At 35.2% G+C, this 21390-nt stretch overlaps 1 protein-coding gene across 1 annotated transcript in view; it reads right to left on the reverse strand.

The window, feature by feature from the left end:
* Positions 1 to 491: 491 nt before the first annotated feature.
* Positions 492 to 21390, reverse strand: part of RAB11FIP2 (RAB11 family interacting protein 2 (class I)) — a 34372-nt gene continuing 13473 nt past the window's right edge. Inside the window, exons 4-5 of the mRNA XM_014945314.1 lie at positions 9161 to 9206; positions 492 to 5163 (exon numbers count right to left, since the gene is read on the reverse strand). Of these exons, the coding sequence (XP_014800800.1) occupies positions 4936 to 5163; positions 9161 to 9206 (274 nt within the window). The 3' untranslated portion in view covers positions 492 to 4935. The remainder of the gene's footprint in view (positions 5164 to 9160; positions 9207 to 21390) is intronic.

Consider the following 21390-nt stretch of genomic DNA (forward strand, 5'->3'; position numbering starts at 1 on the left):
GGGCAGGGAGGTGGGGAAGGAGGCCCCAGTTTTGTGTCGCTCTGGCTGAGTTTTACCCTCTCAAGTAGGAAGAGAAATATGCAACATATTTTTCATATCAAAATTTGCACAGTGTTCGCCCTCATGCTAAATGCCCCTCTGACCTGCAGTGCCAAAGATCTCCTAGTAATATTTACACAACCATAAAATTGGAGGAAGGTACATTTAAAGAGAGTGCAGCTGTCATATAAAAAAAAAGACACAGATATTAGCACAGTAAGAACATGCCATTTTTTTCCACTAATTGTACGTTTTGGACACTACTGAAAGAGATTTCCCTTAATGGCTGCCCTGCAAACAGCTGGGATATTCATTTAGAGGGGTCCTTAAGGAAATACCTCTCTGTGGTCTGAGAGTCTTAACGGCACAGCTCTTACAAACACATACTTCAGCAGAGCTCGGGAGTGACATGCTTTGCATAACACAGATTAATATCACAATTCAAGAAATACTGCAGTAGTGCATTGTGGTGCTTTATTAGTGTTAGACATGCAATATTTATTTGATGAACAGAAATTAAAATATTAAGACAACATTTTAATCAAATTAAAGGAGTTGAAGTTGCAATAATGAAACAAAAATAAAAGTTTTTCATGCATTCTAAAGTTTATAGTTCTCACATGTGCATATAGTTGTGATTCTGTACCATTATTAAATGTAGACAAACTACCATTGATTGCACGAGACGAAATCAACCCTTAAGTTATAAGCAATGTTCGTATCTTTTACAGACTTCCTATATAACCTGGATCTTCAGCTTTTTATAGCACGTTGTAATACAAGACATCTGGAAGCTTCTAAGATGAATAGGAATGGCTCTACCATTTGTAACATACAGTGGCTTCTTCAACGTACAAATTATAAAAGAGAAAGCAAATGCCCACCATGCTTTAGAAGACCATGACTTTTTCAACACAAACAAATCTCAAAACCCCTTCATGAACAGATTAAAGTGCTACCTATTGCATATTAAATACTTCCAGTGACTGTATCTACATTTAGAAGTTATAAATCCCTGAAAACTGGGTTTCATACCGAAAGTGCTGACAGACCCTTAAATCTAGCATCATCAACACAGCAGCGCTATAATCCTTCACCATGTACTTCAAAGAGAGGAAGTTAGTCAACATGCTTTAAATATCACCATTTTAAGCCCACAGCTAACGCCTCTATCACAGCTACAACAGTAATGGATACATAAAGAGCAAAAAAGCATGAGCTTACTTTACATACTTGACGTAGGACAATAATTTCTCTTTAAAGCTGGAAGTGGAAATAAACCTCCAGTGCAGCAGTAAACATATTAAGACAGCAGTTCTGTTTCTTGTAAGATGCATCTAAGAAAGGGCATCCTGTACAGAAAGAAATGCAGACCGGTACCTAATGAGCATGACTTTCATTAGGTCCCCAAATCACGAAACCTCTCCAAATGCAAGGCAACATTTTCACAGCTGGAAAATTACAAATAATTCTTGATACAGAGCCAACAGCAATAACTGTAGTTATGTATAATCTAGGGAGAATGCTACATTCATTAGTAGGTGGAAAACCAAGCTAAACGTAAAATACAGCAGCAAGAGGTAACATATAAATATTAAACATCCTTCTTGAATGGCAGAAAGTTTAAATTGGTTCATTACAACATTAAAGTATGGCCTTAATATTTGTTTTTTAAAGCAAGTAAAGTATGTGGCTATGAGCAGAGGATGTGTTTCAAAGGATCACTTCAAAGTATCGTGTGTGCATGGATGAACTCTTGCACAAATTTTTGAGAGAAAAAATAAAAAAAATATGTGGAGATGTCCAAAATTTTCATCCATGTGTTTTAAAGGGCAAGACAGACAGATCGTAAGTGGCAAGTTATTGTGGTTTTAAAATGATCTGCAAAAAAGTTTACAATTTTATCCTGTGGGAGAAACAGAACTTCCTTTGTTTTCAACATATGAATCACTTCATATGAAATGCTTTCATTTGAAAGCTGCATAGTTCAAAAAATACACGTGAGGTGAAGATGCTTTCCAAAAATAATTTTAAAATACAGAAAAATGTTAAAATTTTCATTCTAAGCAGCAAATGACAGCCATGTAATCTTTCCAAAATTACTCCAAAAGCAACCTATACCTTTAGCTATGAGAATTCTATAAAAATATTTTCACAGTTTTAAGTGTCCCGTTCTGCCTCTCTCAGTCACTTTACCTTTTCCTAAATTGCATTTGTCGTTCTCCCCTCTTGATAAACTGTTAGAAACAAAAGGTGCTTTTATTCACTTACAGATCAGATAAAGACTAGATAGCACATTCAAAGCTTCACTAAATTTCTTCACTAATGCACAAAAATTGATCTTTTCGCTACCTTTAATCTGCTTATCGTTCTTGGTATGCAAATATGTCAAATGATCTGCTTTTAGTCAATTATGCAGTTTGATATTCTACATTTACATTCTAAAAGAAGTGATTTCAGAGGTGCTAAATATAGTTGAGTTTCATTTTAATAATTATAAGTTGGCTTGCAAGTGAAAAGTCATTGGAGCATACTCTCTGGTTAGTTTACTTGAGTTAAACCCCATTGGTGTGTATGATTTAATCACTGCAGATACCACAGATGGCCTCATACCAGTTAGTTTGAAAACGACTGTGGAATTCAAAACAATTGCACAACACTTCCCCATTAACAATATGAGAAAACCACTTGCTTCGGCCAAACATTTGAAAATGTTTAAGAACTTTTTATGGAAATACTGAGTAACTGAAATACATCTTGGTGTAATTAGGAAATTAAAATCTAATTGAGTGCAAAACCTAACTTCCAACAGTAAACGTACCATAACTTAGTACATAACCTTTGGCACTTCGAATATATTACAACAAATTTACAGTCATTTAGATCTTAAGTGGGTCAAAAGAACATTCATGTGGTTTATGAGGTACCGAAGGCGATAAATCCTTAGGTTGGTTGTCAAAAGAGAGACTACCTGATGAAACGGGCCCGTTTCTGTGCTAGAAATGTCTAAATGCAGAGCATGACAGTAAAAGGCAGGGCTTGAATCACTCAGCCCCATCCAGGCACAACCACCTACGTGAAAGGGATCCCAGGGCTGGGCTGGGAAAGCTCAAACTGCACAAATTTTAGGGACACAGCACTAGGGGAATGGGAGGTAGTTCCTAAAAATAGAAGAAAATAAAAAGAAGGAAGAAAGAAGAAAAAGCAAAAAAGTAGCAAAATAAATCTGGGCACTGTACAGAGAAATGTTTTTTTCTAACAAGAATAATTCTGTACTGTCACACAATAATAACATTGTCAAAAGCATTCAGATAGAGAACTTTTTTAGATCAATTAATTTTCCAAGATATTATTATTTTTTTGTATTTAAAAATAAAAACATATTTAAATCTTTTACAACAACAACAAAAATATGAATTTAATATCAAGCTTCTTTTCCTCCTCAGCAACAGCCATTACATGGTGCTGTAAGAAAAAACATAGACCAGGTATAGAAAAAGAGGAGGAAGAAAAGACAGTAATTTTTCTTAAATCAAAATCTAAAATATTCTCTGTATTTTTTTTAATACCATCTTACTACTTTACAGCAACAGACAATCCAATTGAGACTCATATGAAGGAAGTTAAAATTAAGATCTATTTATGTTAATAATGTGAGGATTCTTCTCCTACAGTACCTTCCCATTTTATATTCACTATATTTTGCCAATTTATTGAATAACATACCTTCTTTGTATGTCATTTTACAAAAAATTATTAAATGACCAGCAAGACAGTTACTATATTCTTCTTTCATTTGCCTCAATGAAAGCTGACTTAGAAGGAATACAGATTTTTTTTTCTAATGAAAAGCCTTTCTAAGTACTCTATATGTGTTTAAGCAACATACCCTATTTCTAAAGGCATATACTTTGTTGTCATAAGATTTAAAAAACCTGACAGATATACATCACGTGAAACTCAACCTTAAATTAAGCCAGTTCTGTATTTTTTGAATTGTCATGTCTATTTAAGTCAGCCTGTTCATTTCTCCTACATTTTCACTGTAGTAGACTTTGACTGAACAAGGTATTCATATCTTTATTCCATACTTTTCTCCAGTCCTACCTCCGACTTTGTTAACACTGTTCAAAATACTTTAACATATAAAAACGCATGCAATAACTTCATACAAAAAGATCCTCAAAACAACCTTATGACATGAGCTCACTACCAAAGTTCAATCGTTAAACACAAAATTCAGCATTTAAGTGTAAAATAACCGATTCCAGCATGTGCCATTACTGAAGTGGCATGGTATTTTTTTTTACATTGTTATACAAAAAGCACATTGTATAGAATACAGCATTTACTCTGCAAAGATTGTGCATCACTGTTTTCCTCTAGTATGTGTAGAACAAACTACATTCCATTGCAACAAATCACGCCTCGGTTTAGTAAAGCGACTGTACTGGCTTGAAACCAGTGGCCTTGAGGGCATGCTGTAATACCAGGATCGATATATTTGCATAATACCAATAATCATCCAAGAAAACATTCATAACAGCACAGATTTCCCAACTGAAACTGCCACATGGTGAACACTAAGCTATTAGATAAACTGCATGGACGTATTTAATGTGTAGTATTTACTGTACTGTACGTCTTCTGTACCTAAAGGTGTTTTCAAAAAGAAAAAAAAAAAGTTATTCAGGTAATCTAACAGAATATTACTTTTGGCAGTCCCTGCTAGTGTTCAGAGTAAAAAAAAACCAAAAAAACCCCACGCCATCGTCCTGTCCTCCCCTGACTCCTGGAATTTCTTAGGAGACAAGGAATGGAGAGAAGTCAAAAAGTTGAAGCGTGACTTCCTTTCTTTAATGTATTCATCAGAAAGTACCATCGAGCATCACTGTCTTAACTTTTGGAAAATTTGCCAGCTTTTCGAGAAGGTTCATATGGCACTCTGAGAATACTAGGGGTCTCTTCCATCACTCGGACAAGAAGATTATCAATGTAATCCTCGAGTTCACGAATATGAGTGTCCTTCTTCTTAAGTTGCTCTTTATGCTTCACCAGCTCCTGCAAAACCTCCTCGTAAGTAAGATTACGGTATCCTGCAGTGGCGTCGAAAGGATTTCCATCCTACAGATAAGTTTAAAAAAAAAAAAAACACATCAGATTTTATTAAATAGTTGAGTGCTCTGAACAAGTTGATGGGTTATCACTTTTCCTGTTTCTCATGTGCACCTCTTGAAAAAAGCAACCTCTCTTAGACAACATACCCCCACTTGCTCTAGAGCTTCTCCCTCCAATACCCCCACTGGAAGCAGAAAAAACTGGAGAGAGGTTGCTTGGTTTAATTGCCCACATTGTCATCTCAGAAAAAAAATATTGTTCTCAGGGAGATGTGTACACAATTAATGACCATATGAGCAGTAACCACAATAACAGCCTGCGGGTCCACTTTGGGAAACTGACTGTGGTAACCTTAATTATAGCAGAAGAAGAGAAAGCCCTGAGAATTCAGGTCCTACTGAAACTTTCCCGAGTTCTCGCCTTTTGAGAGCATCTCAGCAAAACATTTACTGAGCTTTCAATAACATCAGCCCTCATCTGTCTTTCATATTCTGTTTTTAGTTGTCAGTGGTTCTCCAGGCCTTGGCCTCTGAATCATATAATAAAACATTCAATTTTGAATTTCAGGTGAAGTTAAAAGGCTGCATCTTATTTGCACCAAAGCACTTAAGACAGAGAATAAGCACTACTAAATGATCTTGCTTGTTTGCTCTACAGCAGGAGGGGCCCAGAATTAAGCAGGAAAGAAAACAGAATTGTTTCTGTAATGATTTCTTTAAGACAGAGAATAAGCACTACTAAAAGATCTTGCTTGTTTGCTCTAAAGCAGGAGGGGCCCAGAATTCAGCAGGAGAGAAAACAGAATTGTTTCTGTAATGATTTCTGATGACTCAGAAAGTGCAAGTATTAACAGAGATGGACAAATCAGTCCCTTTAACAAAGGGCAACGTGCAATCCAGAATACTACAAGTATTAACAGAGATGGAAGAAATCAGTCCCCTTAACAAAGGGCAACGTGCAATCCAGAATACTATGAATTTGAACACCTTATTGCGTGTCAAGAAGAATCAGCTGTGACCTTAACTAACCAGATTATTAAATATTTGGAAATGTATAACTGAGAAAAAGATTGGGAGAGTTGAAGTATTAGTACTGTTAGACATGCAAAGCAGCATGTTTTATCTGATTCAGAAATTGAGACATTTAAAAGATATGGAACCTCTAACAAAGTAAAATAATCTAAGCTCTCAAATCCTGCTCCTCTAACAGGACAGAAGAACACAAGAAAGCTTTTGTTTACAGTAGAAACTTGTCATTAAAAATGCTAAAGCTTGCACAGCGAGGAAGCACAGCACATAATAATGTCATATTCATTCCTTCCTTCCTTCCCATTCCTTTTCTTTCCATACAGCTCCATATTTACACATTGGCATATGCTGAATAATTAAAATATGCAGGTGGCCGAAGTTTTCAAATAAACCTAATTAAAAGTGATGGGGCACTGCAAATAGGCTGAAGTATGACAGATCAATCAGCCTCTCTCCATCAATTATATTCTAATAGTACATCTTGAAAATAAGTGCTTTTAAGCGTTTCTCACTACATTTGAGATATTTAATGTCAACGTTTATGAGTATTCAGTATTTTGAACTATATTATCAAGTTATAATATTGTAAGAGATCAATAGATGTCAACGTTTATGTATGAGTATTCAGTATTTTGAACTATATTATCAAGTTATAATATTGTAAGAGATCAATAACTCACTTGATGAAATTTATAAATTGGTTAGTAATTGACGTCCAACAAGTATACAAGAGAAAATAACTTCACTTTGTGGATATTATATTTTATAGTACATATTCTTCTACAAGAAGGAAGTAATATTTTATCTTTATAGTACTAACTTTTTGTACACTTTGGAAAAGACACCAGTAACACTACCATGTCTAAAATATAGGGTTTTTCCTAATTTTCTGATTTGGCAAAGGGACAGGAATTAAGATGCAATGATGTCTTTAATTATTACATAAAGTTTACTGGAAAATTGTGCGTAATACATATGCTTTAAAGATGTTCTGTCATACACATGCTCTATAGATCTTTGGGAGGAATAACCTATCACATTAATTACACAAAATTCTAGCTAAAGCTTGTTAGTACTTAGAAATAAGTATTGTTAAAGTTAAGATGATTGTAAATGTTCAGTCTGAGCAAGGAAGTGATACTTAGGTGTATAAGGAACAATTATATCTTTACAAAACAGGTACTAAAATTTTAATACAAAACATTAACCTTACAATGAATTAAGAAAAAAAAAGGGTTTTAAATAATAAACTATGCAAAGAACGATTGTCTCAGCCACAAAATACTATTGGGGTACACACTGACAGCCAGAGGAAATGGAATTAGATAAAACGAAGGCCCGGCAATCTCTGATCATCTCTTTATTGTTCTAATGAGGAATTCTGCTCTGGGAATATCATCTAAGCTACTTTCACATCTTTTGTCCTACTTACTTCATCTTCCTTTCAGTTCTTAATTAGGCCTTAAAGAGCTCACGCTGCCCTTTCAACTGGCTACTGCTCCCATTTAAACACTGCTTTCAGAGACAGGTGTTGGCACCAGAGCAGAAGACATACAAACATAATTACTAAATGTGATGCACAAGGAAGAAATATAATAACTTGGTGAGGGCTATTATTGCAGAACCTAATAATAAATTACTTCAAACACCTTAGAAAGCAATCTTGAACATTAAAAAAAAATATTCAAATGGTTTCATTCAAAACTATGGTTGAGATATAGTTTCTTCTCCTCCTAATTTGTATTTCGTATTAAATGAACACCACCTCATAATCCTACAACTGACATTTAGGATAGCTGGTATTCCAAAAGAAAAATCATCAAGGATTTCTTTTATCACCTTTAAATCCTTTAAATAAAACAATTCACATCTTATTTCTTAAAAGAATTAAACCGATGCTTTCACCAGCAATAAATTACATGATTTGCGGTAGTACATTTGCAAGCATAGAAACTGTAATTATGGTTACTTTACAGACAATAGCTGCTAAGTTAAATCAATTTTTTTGATGTCGCTTTTTGTCAGAGATTAAGTAACCGCCTGGTAGAATTCAGTTTACTATCTGATCAAAGACAGCCTTCATATACTCTGACATCTCCCACCAGTTACTTACATTTATAAAAACTTGGGCATTTACAATAACATCAAATGTTATTACAAGTCATTTACATAAACCAGCAAAAAACAAACAGTACAAAGTCCTATTTGCTTGTGAAAATTGTTTTCTATATATTTTAAAGATTGAAAACAAACCCACTTTTAAAGATTTCATCTATTTACAGAATAAATTCCAGTAAGACCACGTTTTGCTTCAAACAAAGACACTGCATAGGAAATCTGTGAATTTTTTTGGTCTTAGTACACAATTTATTCTAAGAACTTTTAGAGTCAAAATAGTATTTTGAATAATAATTGCTCGTATTTCTACTTTTAATGTTTCCTAAGAGGCTGTTCATTTATTATTTCTATTATTAATCCTATCGTACATCAGTTCATTACTTCCATTTTGATTTACCATATAAAGACTGTCCTCAAGTCTTCAACTACAGTGACAGGAAACTCCTGTTAGGGCAATTAACACATCACTGCCTAATGCAGAGTTCCTCACTTCACTGTTCGTTCTCTAGAGCCATTTTAAATACCCCAAAGCAAGAGTTTTCCTTTTACTTGCTGTACAAAGATCTGATTTTTCCCTTCTTCTCTACATCATCATACCAGAAGTATACTACATATTGAGTGTAAAACTCTTCATTTCCACTACATCGTCATACCAGAAGTATACTACATATTGAGTGTAAAACTCTTCGTTTCCAAATTTATATTAAGCCTGTAATTTTCTAATTAGATCTGAATATTTCAAAAGAATAACACCCCCCCCAACATTTCCTTGTAAGAGGTTAAACAAGAATAATAGCTTATATTGTGTCAAGCACCAATTAGTTGGCATTTACTGATGGCAACACTTTGTAACTCACCATTGTTTTCCTGAGGTCCTCAATGCCAGAAGGATTCACATTAAAACTGTGGGGAAAAAAAACCACAAACCCAAATATTAGCAGTGTACATTTATCTGACCAAAACATCAACTAGAAAACACTACTGAATTAGGTATGTAGCTATAAAATATTTAATACTATTTATTTTTTTGATCTGTTGAACTTATGAAAAGTAGGAAAATATTCAAAGTTAATGGAAATTTTCAAATATTCTTTGTTCATTTTTTTCTTAATTATTCATAAGCTTTTTGTCATAAAATTTGAATAATTAAGAAATGCAAGGAAAGATATTACAGATTGGGCTTCCTTCTCTCTCATCTCTAGATTTACCTCGCGTTTCTAAGCAAAAAGAGATACTTTAAATGAAGTATTCTGGAAACAGGTCCCTGGGATGATTGTTAAAAACCACCACCAAAACCCCATAGGTTAACATGGATTCCCAGCTTTCAAGGCAGCTTCTAGAGGAGAAGGGTCCTTTAGAAATTCCAGTGAGATCACTAGTTTAAGTCGGAGCTGAAAAGCCACATTCTATAAGCAACATTTGTTTCATACTTAAAATTGAGTGAATAATATATTATTTTCTAAACCTAGTGATTATCCCACATGTTGAAAAAGCAAAGCTATCTCATGATGTTGTTGTGTTAAGAGTTTTTTCTTCCTCAACTGCAAAAGTGCAGTCGGTATTGATAAAAGCAGCCAGGCCTAAGAAACAGTCCACTGAGGATATTACAGATTGGTCTTCCTTATCTCTTATCTCTAGATTTACCTCGCGTTTCTAAGCAAAAAGAGATACTTTAAATGAAATATTCTGGAAACAGGTCCCTGGGATGATTGTTAAAAACCACCACCAAAACCCCATAGGTTAACATGGATTCCCAGCTTTCAAGGCAAAAAAGAGATACTTTAAATGAAGTATTCTGGAAACAGGTCCCTGGGATGATTGTTAAAAACCACCACCAAAACCCCATAGATTAACATGTATTCCCAGCTTTCAAAACAGCTTCTAGAGGAGAAAGGTCCTTTAGAAATTCCAGTGAGATCACCAGTTTAAGTCGGAGCTGAAAAGCCACATTCTGTGAGCAACATTTGTTTCATCTCAACTGCAAAAGTGCAGTCGGTATTGATAAAAGCAGCCAGGCCTAAGAAACAGTCCACTGACCTCTCAGGTTGATGCAATTATTAGCAAATAACTTAAAAAAATCAGTGCTGCTGTGTTCTTATGTCCTTGCTACAGCAAGTTTGGGAAGAAAACTAACTCTCCGAAAATGTGTTCAGAATTTGGATGTGGCTCACAAATATTAGTTACTTGGTAGCATCATAGCAGACATTCTGTCACATCCCAGAATCTACTATTTAAGCCAGATTGCATGTACCAGCTGTCTGAGAATAACACAAAAAAGTTATAAAAGTATGTTTGCACTTTTTTTTTTATTTTAAAGGTAGCTTAAAGTAAGGAACAAGTATTTTGTGACAGTTCATCACTTTGCTATCTGAATTTATAAGCCACGTATTTCATGCTGTAAAAGTGGAAGGGGCGCAATTTACAAAGGTAAACAACATAAAATGTAAAACCTAATTTCTTTCCGTAAAAAAAATAATTGTTTACATTACAATCTATTTTTTTTACATTACATTTTTTTTCTTCTATACATTATTTTTCATTTCCAAAGTAGGCAGGCTTTTGCTCATAGAGAAATCCCATGAACCATCTGCTGGACCGAGGATATTAGATACAGATTGGATTACACAAACAGTCACAACTGGAAATCAAGAGGTGTCTGACGAATCCAATTCTGGCTAATTCCCATTATACCTGTTTGTAACAGTGATCCCCAGCAGTCTGCCTGGTTTGCTGGAGACCGGTTCTGAATGAGGGGCCTCTTTCATCGGGTATTGTCTAAAAAGCCAAAGGCAGGAACCCTCCCTCTCAGCCTGCCTTTTAGTTTCACACTGATGTGTCAAACACATGATGAACTTGCTTCATTCATGGCTGCCTTTTGTGATCCGAGTACAAAAAAAATGAGTTAACTGAACTGGATCGAATTAGCTTGGTGAAAACCAAGAATGTCTCTATTTAACGAAGTGTGGCGTTAATTTGGGATATCTTTCTTTTGGGACTGTTTCCTCATGTTAGACAAGATATAGAATAATACGGCCTGACTGCTCAACTGAGTGACTTTCTCAAAGGTTAAAAAAGCAAGATCTTTCATTGCCTTGAATGACTTTATCGTTTCTGTGAAATAAGTTCTGCGACTCTTTTTCATAGCGGCAGCTTAAAATAAAAGCAGCAGTTCTGGCTACAAAAAGTTACGTTTGACAATTAGAAATATAAATCACTAGCAGTAGGGACTAATTTTCATTTATTTTTTTTTTGCAGCTAAAAAACCTGCAATCATTTCCATAACATTGCGGACGTTGTAACTGCAATTACAAAAGAGCAAGTTTGTGTATTTCACGTGAAGCAACTTGAATACGCTTGCAAAAAATGAAAAACCATTAGACAGAATAGACCCTAATAAAACCCCAAACTCCATGAATACTCTTACTCATATTTTAAAAGAGATATGTGGAAAATCTACTGCTTCTCAAGGAAGAAACAGGTGCTGAGGATGCATGTAACACTGCTTAAATGGGGCTGTCTGCTAAGGAAGGCGGGAGCCCCGCAGGGTTTCCTGCCAGCGCTTCCAGCCCGAGGAGCCGGAGCAGACACAGGCTCTCACCCCGGACACGTAACTCACTGTCCAGGGACCAAGTAATGCCATGAAAAATGCTGTAAAATTACGAATGCATACAGTTGGGGAAGTTGTATGCTTGGTGTACTGAAATTCACGAAAGCGTTTATTTTTTTTAATTTAAATTTCAGCACAATAATACACCCCTAAAGTTACCATCCTGCTTGGCTACTGGTAAGAGCCTGCAGAAAACACACCTCCAGGACCCCAGCCCACACGCTGCACAACCACCACAAGCCTCCTTCAAACACCCATTTTTGTGACTTCCTAAGAGCATTCTGAAATCACTGATCTAAGCAATTATAAAAAAATAACCTCTTCTTTTTTTCCCCCATGTTACAATCACAGTTCATAGCAGTAATGCTTGTTAGAGTCCCATCTCTGTTTTTTTTTTCCCCAGGGTTTGACAAATTGGCAGGGAACTTTTGCTGTGGAAGCAGGAAAAAGCTGTGTTCACAGCTTGGGGGAAAAAGTTCTTTTAGCTTTGTTCCAAGTACAGTTTTCTGTGAACTGTGATTATAAAAAAAAAAAAAAAGTGGCATTGTGGGATTCTATAATTATTGCCCCAAATAAATCTGCTCAGTTTACAAATAAAAAGATGACTCTTTTCTAATGAATGGACTTTCTGCCAGCTCACTCTTGAGAACCGAAGTCAAACTGGGTTTCTCTGACAGTGTGTAACTCCCAAGGTGTTACATCTAACGCCTCCTCACTGGGCACACCTTCCAACCTACACAAACTGGCTGGACTACTACTCTTTCTGCTCCCTGAAAAGACCTCATCCAACTTCTTGCTCCTGTGTCATAGGATCATAGAATGGTTTGGGTTGGAAGGGACCTTAAAGATAATCTAGTTCCAACCCCCTGCCCTGGGCAGGGACACCTCCCACCAGACCAGGTTGCTCAAAGCCCCATCCAGCCTGGCCTTGAACGCCTCCAGGGATGGGGCAGCCACAGCTTCTCTGGGCAACCTGTTCCAGTGTCTCACCACCCTCACAATAAAGAATTTCTTCCTAATATCTCATCTAAATCTCCCCTCTTTCAGTTTAAAACTGTTACCCCTTGTCCTATCGCTAGACTCCCTCATAAAGAGTCCCTCCATCATATCAAGGAATCAAGTAACTTTCTCCCTCTTCCACTTACCCAGACAGAACCACAAGCCCCTGCTCCACCTGTGCAGACCCATGTGCCTCAAGGTGATGTCCCAGGTCCCGCAATTATTTTTAACACTTTGCCTCTTAGAACTAAAATTTTCATTCACTGCAATCACCTTCAAGAAAGTTATGGTCCCTGGTCCCGCAATTATTTTTAACACTTTGCCTCTTACAACTAAAATTTTCATTCACTGCAATCGCCTTCAAGAAAGTTAGGAAGTAGTAAAAGGGACTTCTTCAGTCCAGCACAGCAATTAGTTGTGTTGCCCATTTCACTCATCTCAGAATCCAATTAGTTTCCTTAACAGTTACTTTATATCAGATATTTTTACCGGATTAAATCACATACATTATTTTACGGCTTGGGACAACTTTTTTCTTTACATGTACCTTTTTACTGAATAGTAAAGTTTCTCAGATATTTTTACCAGATTAAATCACATATATTATTTTACGGCTTGGGACATAACTTTTTCTTCACATGTACCTTTTTACTGAATAGTAAAGTTTGTTTGAGTTTCTGGGGTTTTATTAGCTTGGATTGCAATTTTAACTCATCTGAGAAGAGAACCCTTTCCTATGGCCATGTTGCTGGAGAAAATCGATGAGAAATTCAAATAGTATAAGCCAATAATGGAGACAGCCAGACTATAATGCTGATTCTGTAAAGTGTTTTGGATGACTACTTCATAATCATAGCAAGTGCATTGTTTTACACCTTCTTGTTATTTTCCCTATTTAAATACATTACATTAGAACTACCTAAAACTCTTACTTTTTTTTCAAAACACCTACTTTTTATGAGGCAGTTAAATAGTTACACTGCTTGCTGACTATTTGCAGTTTGTATAAAAGCTTCAACACAGTGGAGCTGAGTTTAGGATGTATCAGAAGCTCAAGTTTGTGACTCGAGCTTGTAATTTTGTCTTTTGAAGTTTAATGGTAGTTAAAAATTCAAACATTAGGTCTAGTGGCTGCTTAAATATTTAGCTACTAAATGCCTAGAGATTAAAATAATGTTTAAAAAATCTTTCCTATAACTGATTTAAACATTTTAGTGCCTGAACCATTTACTCTGACAACATAATGAACAGGAATCAGATTCCTATGTTATGCTGTAAGGAAAGCATATTTTCTTAAGGAGCAAAAGCTTTTCACTTATTTTTTGCTATTCATATTAGTTATATGATCATTGTACTGTATACTATTAGAAATTATAACTAGGACATTTACATTAATTATTACTATTTAAACTACTGAAATACTCTATGCTATCTTGACATCCTCCAAAATATCCATTATACCAATAAGCTCAAGGTGATGTTTCAAGTTTTACCCTTTAATATGGAACGTACAGGTAATTAGCAAAGCTCTACCATGTTCATTTTCCATTAGAATTGAAATATTATTCCTACTTCTCAGTCTTTGGACTGAGTCTTAATACATTGCTTACGCATTTTTCTTTGGATTCTCACAACACATATCAAACCCCTGAAATATTAGGATGCAATTTTAGCTTATTACCAATGTACTAGAAACACAAAAGAAACTAATAAAATCAGATATAGTTAATGAAATTCAGAAACTTAGCTTTCCATAGGATATTGTTAGCCTGCTGTGCCTGGCAGTGCACACATCACTTTATACTCTGAGAAGGAATGACTGTCATGTCTGGCAGCTGAGCAACTATGGAGTAATCATATTACCGTTTATTTCCCAATCATTCTGGTGAACATCACTTAAGACACTTCACTACATAAATTGTCCTGCTCTCAAGCCATGCTCCAAGACCTTCTGGAGTTTGTGTAACCACAGGAGGACACAAAAAGAGTATCAGGTTTTGTTGCTATCACTCCATTTCTTAATATTACTATAAAGTCTCATGCCAAGAGTTAAGAAACTGGACCAAACCCCCCAAACTTTGAATATAAGACACACTTTTTTTTTTGCAAATCATTCTTTCTCAAGCTACACATTCTTTATATAGACCACTTTGAAAATGGTCTGTTCATGAGTATACTGCAGGACTCTGGAGCCCTACAAAAAGGCAAAATGCTCCATGAGACAAAGAAGTCACAGATTCAAAATGTGGTGCTTAATAATGGTCCTGAACAACACAAACTTTAAGGAACACAAATGTGGCTTTATGTATAAACACCACTTTGAAAACAGACATGAATTTGGATCTGCAACAGGCTGGTGACCAATTCTGAGGTGCCTGATACTGCTGGAGATAGATGAAGGGAAGTGGAGGCCACCAGAATGCCAGCCTCCTCCTTCCAAAAATTTAAGTATCTTAAAACAACAGCACCTGTCCTTGCACACTGTTGGACACATTACTTGTGCAAATTTAATTTATTATTTAGGACAAGACATTCTTAAATCAAAAGCGATCTCACACAGTGTACTCAACTGAATTAGAATTTAAGTTTCTGGAAAAACCAACAGTTTTGCATAAAATGTTAATATTTTTAAGCATTTAAATATACCTCCTTTCACTAGGCAGTTGTGCTATGGTTAAAAAACTAATGAGTTTTATTCTCAACAGACCACTGAAGAACTTTTATACTAAGAGTTGTGCCAGCACCTCCACTATAAGATCCTGCTATTAGAGATCCAACCAAAAGATTAACCAACCCTAAAGTAAAATTTGTATTGAAACTTTCAGGATTTTTAAGCATTTAAGAAAATTTAAGCATTTTTGAATGCTTAAAAAAAACTGAAGAACTTTTATACTAAGAGTTGTGCCAGCACCTCCACTATAAGATCCTGCTATTAGAGATCCAACCAAAAGATTAACCAACCCTAAAGTAAAATTTGTATTGAAACTTTCAGAATTTTTAAGCATTTAAGAAAATTTAAGCATTTTTGAATGCTTAAAAAAAATAGCATTAATTCTTAGTTCTTATAATGAAACAGGGAAAAAAAATATAGCTCATCGATTTTATAGAGCTTCTGAATTTATTAACAAAGAAACTGGAACAGGGAAAAATATAGCTCATTGATTTTATATAGCTTCTGAATTTATTAACAAAGAAACTGGATATAACTATTTATTTATTTATTTTTAAAGCAAATGGAACAGGCAGTGCATTCCCCCCCGGGACAGATAATATGACTTATGCATCCACTCAAAAAAGTTTTCACATGCCCTAATATGTAGCAACAGACAATGAAAGCTTGAAAAAATCGTGTCATTCAGGCAGCAGGATGAACTTTCACAACAGTCTTGCTAAAAGAGACAACTAATTAGGAGTAAGTGATTGCTGGTAAAGAGTCTGCAGTAGTCGAGATTAACAGTAGGTACTTCTACAACCGCCCTCTAGGAATTCATTGCTCCAAACCATCCGACTAATATCCCAAATACTGTGACCACTGCTTTGTAGTAGCTTTGTGAGATTTCATTATTCTCTCATCACATGCAGAGAGATTTCTAAATTGGACGATAACAGCCCTGGCAGGACAGACTAAGAATCCTCACATGACTTCTTGCTTTGCAGTTTCCTCTTACCTCTCACATACCTGGAATGTATTTGTTTTGTTGAAAGAATGTTCAACTGACAGCTTTACCACACTGAATTAACAAAAATTAATAGTTTACAGTATAATTAATGCACTGTCATAGACTATCAATGTTGTACCTAGACTATAGCTAATTGCATTTGACTAGAAAAGAAGCTTGTCAAATTTCAGTAGAGAACTGAAAAAACCCTTTCATTTCAAGAAAAGCAATGCAGAAGTACACTGTTCTTAAAATAAGACATGCTAAGACTGATAGAGGAAACAAAATTCTGAAAATAGCATAGTTCACCTGATGTCACTTTTTGACTAACAGAGAAACATACGTTAAAATGTCAGAACAAGCTTTATTACTCAAGCAAGCGCAGTAATAAACTTGTTAGAAATCAACGTTTCTGAACAAGGCATACAAAAATTAAAAATAGAGCTGCATTGTACACTGGGAAAGGATGAGCTACTTGGTAAAGAAATCCACAGCCATTAAAACCCTGTGCTCTGACCAGGCAACTTGTGGGGTTCATTCCCACAGAGCTGTGGCCAGTAACTGCCTCTGGCACATCATACGTAACAGGGAGACTGAAACCATGTAACAGTCATTTATCTTTGGTGATGTTGAAATTATTGCACTAATAACTTATCTTCACTGCGGTTTAAACTAACAGGTTTTATTTTTCAATTGACCAGAGCCAGGCACCTGCTCTACTAATGCAGCTCAAGCGACAAGCAGTAACCCAGAAATTCAGATTAACACCGTGATTTTGCAAAAGCTTCTCTAACTAGTTGACCATCACACACACAAAATTTTAGTATTTGCTGTTTAATATCGGCTGTTATTTGGACTTACCAATTTAATATGATCCAAACACATCACGGTTATCAAAGAACCTCATGTTTTCATGGCACCTTACTTGTTTGTTTTTTTCCAAATCTATTAACAGACACCAAAATGCAGAGACACTGCTTGTTTCAAACACTGCATCCATTGGGACAAATGAAACTGCAGACACGGATTTGTTTGGAACAGGTGACACTGGACAGGAAGGCAGCTCTAAGGGCTGTATGAGATGACAGTATGGGGGAAAGAGGCTGAAGAAAATAATCCCATTTGGACATGACAGGCAAAGCAGAAAGATATAAGAGATGAGTTGAAGGGTTGGGCTGGTTGGGTTTTTCTGAGTTGTGATTTTTAAAAAAGGCTGAAGCAATGAAAGAACAGAGAAAAAAAATTAAATAATATTTCTGTATTTTATATTCCAATTGACCAATTACTCATGTTATAAATTCGTATTCATAATTCATTATTCATAATTGTTACCATGAACCCTAGTAAGATACAGTTTTCTTTCTCCTCCACTATTCCACCTTCCACATTGCTTAGAATGCAACATATTTATTTCAAGAACTTGAGTTAAAAGTGCAACCAGTATGTAGGCACAAGCTCTATCTTCTTTTATCTAAGTTTAACAGTACTTAGTTCATGGAAGTGCTACTTTAAAAGGGTTTTTTTTAATGCATCTTTCTATATATGCATGAACATATGTATATACAGACACACACTTATATTGTGTGTTATATCTATTTTATATAGAATGTTTCTTAGAAAGCTCCCAAACACCTATCAATTCAGTTTCGCAGATCTGGAATTTGATCAGACTAGTAACAACCTGTCAGCTTTAAATATTGGACTATTTGTTTCCCTGTGTCCAGTGCCTAAGATCTTGTTAATTACCTAAACTCTCTTTCTGTAGGTCTTGTTAATTACCCGTCTCCTGTCTCAGAGGACCTTGTTAATAACTTGTACAATCTCTCTAAAAAGGTCTTAATAACACATTAAAATTAAAGATGCTTTTCTTTTAGCACTTGTCAAGTGGTGTAAATTGAGAAATTTTCACATCAGTTTATTAGCCTACTGTAGTGTATTTTTCTAAACACAAACAATTTCAGAGAAATGATGCACAAGGTTTGGCCGTGGCACAAAACAATCTTTGTTTTCCAGGAGTATCCTCAATTTCTTTAACTGTGTTCAATACAAAATCCACGTGGTTCCTGACTGCAAATTAACCTCATGAGAGCCATGACAATAGCAGTAATTGTAAGAATGAGTGCAATTTAAGATAATACTAGGTAAAAATTTCAAAGCAGCCAAATAATAAGTATGAAGACAAAAGTATTATTGGTAAATGTTGGCTAAAAATAGTCGACATATCACATGCTTAAAATTTTTCCTTGGCTGTATGATATAAATCCTCTGGAACTCACGAATTTTGTGAGTTATATGCAAAACCAGTATTTCTTGTTTCACTATGAGACTGCATCATTTTTAAATTGTCAAGAAATCAGCTCATAAATATCTATATTACACCTACACCAGACAATAAAAACCCCCAATCTTAACACTATGTAATATTTTATTACCATATCTATAAAATCCTTAAAAAATACTAATTTATCCATTCAGCATTGGTAAGAGGTAACAAAATGTCATCCCAATTTAACAGATGAGGTGCAGGGAGACTAAGTGATTTACCCAAAGCCACAGAACAAACCTTGGCCAGAGCAGAAATGAATAGAAATTAGGGGTCCGAATTTTGTGATTTCCTGATAACTGGTATTAAACACGAGCCAGGTTTTGTTTTGCTTTTCCAAAATACTTCTAAAACCTTGAAATAGCAATAATAAATAATAGTAATAAAAATAAATAATAATTTTCAAATAATCCTAGGATACTTCCTGCTTTTAACAAAATAACCCAAACCTGTAACTGTTGCTGAACCGTTTCTACATTTTCTATACCAGCAGCTGAGAGACACATGGAAGATGTATTTATCTTTATTCTTTTAATTAGTAAATAAGAGTAATTAGTGACAGAGTATGTACACAGCCAGTTAGCATTTACCTAAGTGGTTGGGTGAAGGGCTATTCAGGGACTCTGTTCTCCAACTCCCATAGCCATCAGTTAGTGAGGTTGTAGAGCCACTGCCCTGCACATCATTATTGCTTAGTCAACGTTACCAAACACAATTAATTAGGATGAACTTAAACCTGACCCAAGCTCAACAAAATCACTGAAAAGACTCCCACTAACTTTACAGACATTGTTTCATCCATGCTAAGAACCTGACCTTCACGCTTTGCACACGGAGTTGGTTTGGGCACTTTTTTTTGAGGATGGATTATTTTTTTTTTAATTCCACCACCTCTGGCCCGGTCCCAGGGACCGAATGCCCTTTTGTGGCTCCCGTGTGCTCCTGGAATGCATCTGCCAGTTGAGTTTCATCAGGCAGGAATCCTGTTCATACGCCCCAGAACCATTCCATCACCCAGAGCCTTAACTAGGTGGGGTTAACTGGGAGATCCACCTGCAAACCAAACTCCTCACCCACACCACAACACTGATTTAGGACACACCTTAATAAAAAGATATTGCCTAGTTTACTTGCGGAAACGGGATACATCCAAAAGAGGTTAATAGCACCATGAGTAAATAAAAAGAAACTCAAAGTCTAAATTCCTTGTGTATGCTTTCTGCACCTTGAATTTGTTGCTCAACCGCATTTATTTTGCGCCCACAGATTTATACAGTTCTTTCTTCACCATATTACTAGTTCGAAAAATTTAAAATGGATTCTATTCAACATATCCTCCACAGATAAAAGGTAAACTTAAACTGTAAACTTATTAAATATGCACATTTTGTATTAGTTTCTACTTCAAAAGAAAATCATTGTACAAGATACATTTGAAAGAAAGAGAACTTATTCTAAAAGATTGTCACAGAACATAATACTGGAGCATATAAAAATCAAGAGCTTCTAACTTATATTACTGCATGCTAGATATTATTCCATAATAGCTGTCTTATAAAAAAAGGTCAAAATGTTTACTATTTTTGTTTTTTTTTTTTTCAAAATAACTGAATATCTATTTGTATTATCAAAAGTTTATGTTTACATAAAAGTCAAGAACTAGTAAAAAAGCCTCATACAAAGAGCTAAATGACAGAGAATGACTAAAGAACAAATGACTAGAGTCCTTCTGAATGGGCACTGTGATGAGCTTTTTAATTACAAAATAAAGAAAAAAAAAGTCCATCGTGATTACCGTTAAAGATTTGTATTTATCAAGATATGCTGCATTCAAGAACTTCAAAAGATTTCACTACGTATATCTAGCATCTGCCTGAATACATTTTTTCATTTTAAAAAATTAAATGCTATGTAATTTTAATTGTTATTTAAATTACTTCTTCTTTAAAGGAGCTTATTTAAATGGAAGTTTAACTTCTGACAAACCAAGCTACATCTAACCTTACTCTAATCTAGAGAAATCCTTTATTAAATAAATAATATTCTAAGACTCTGTCTGTAAACATGTTATTTAAGACACTAGGAACTGACTTGACTCGTAGAGGACACTAAGAAGATAATTCACTGAAGCCTGTATGAGCTTGTAGCAACCAAATCTTTTCTCTAGCAGTTCCATTTCAGTTCGTTTATCTAATTCACATCCGTGGTTAGTTTTGTTGAGAAAATTATTTTAAGTTTAAATCAGGTGTGCATGCATTCTAACCTATGAATAAAACTGAGCCAGGATACAGTAAGATCAATCTGCTCTAAAATTTTAAAGAGCAAGCTAACAAGAAACAAATAATTGTTTGCTTTTTTTAAAGACAATACTACTGTGTCACTAATTAAGGAATTAATACAAAGGCAAAAGGCAAATTTATTAGAAAGAACAAAGAAAGAACAGTTCAGGAAGAACTCATTCTGAAGCACCAGCAAAGTCTTCCACAAACTCAAGTAGCC

Source organism: Calidris pugnax, unplaced genomic scaffold (assembly GCF_001431845.1).
Source record: "Calidris pugnax isolate Ruff unplaced genomic scaffold, ASM143184v1 scaffold89, whole genome shotgun sequence".
Classification (NCBI taxonomy): Eukaryota; Metazoa; Chordata; class Aves; order Charadriiformes; family Scolopacidae; genus Calidris; species Calidris pugnax.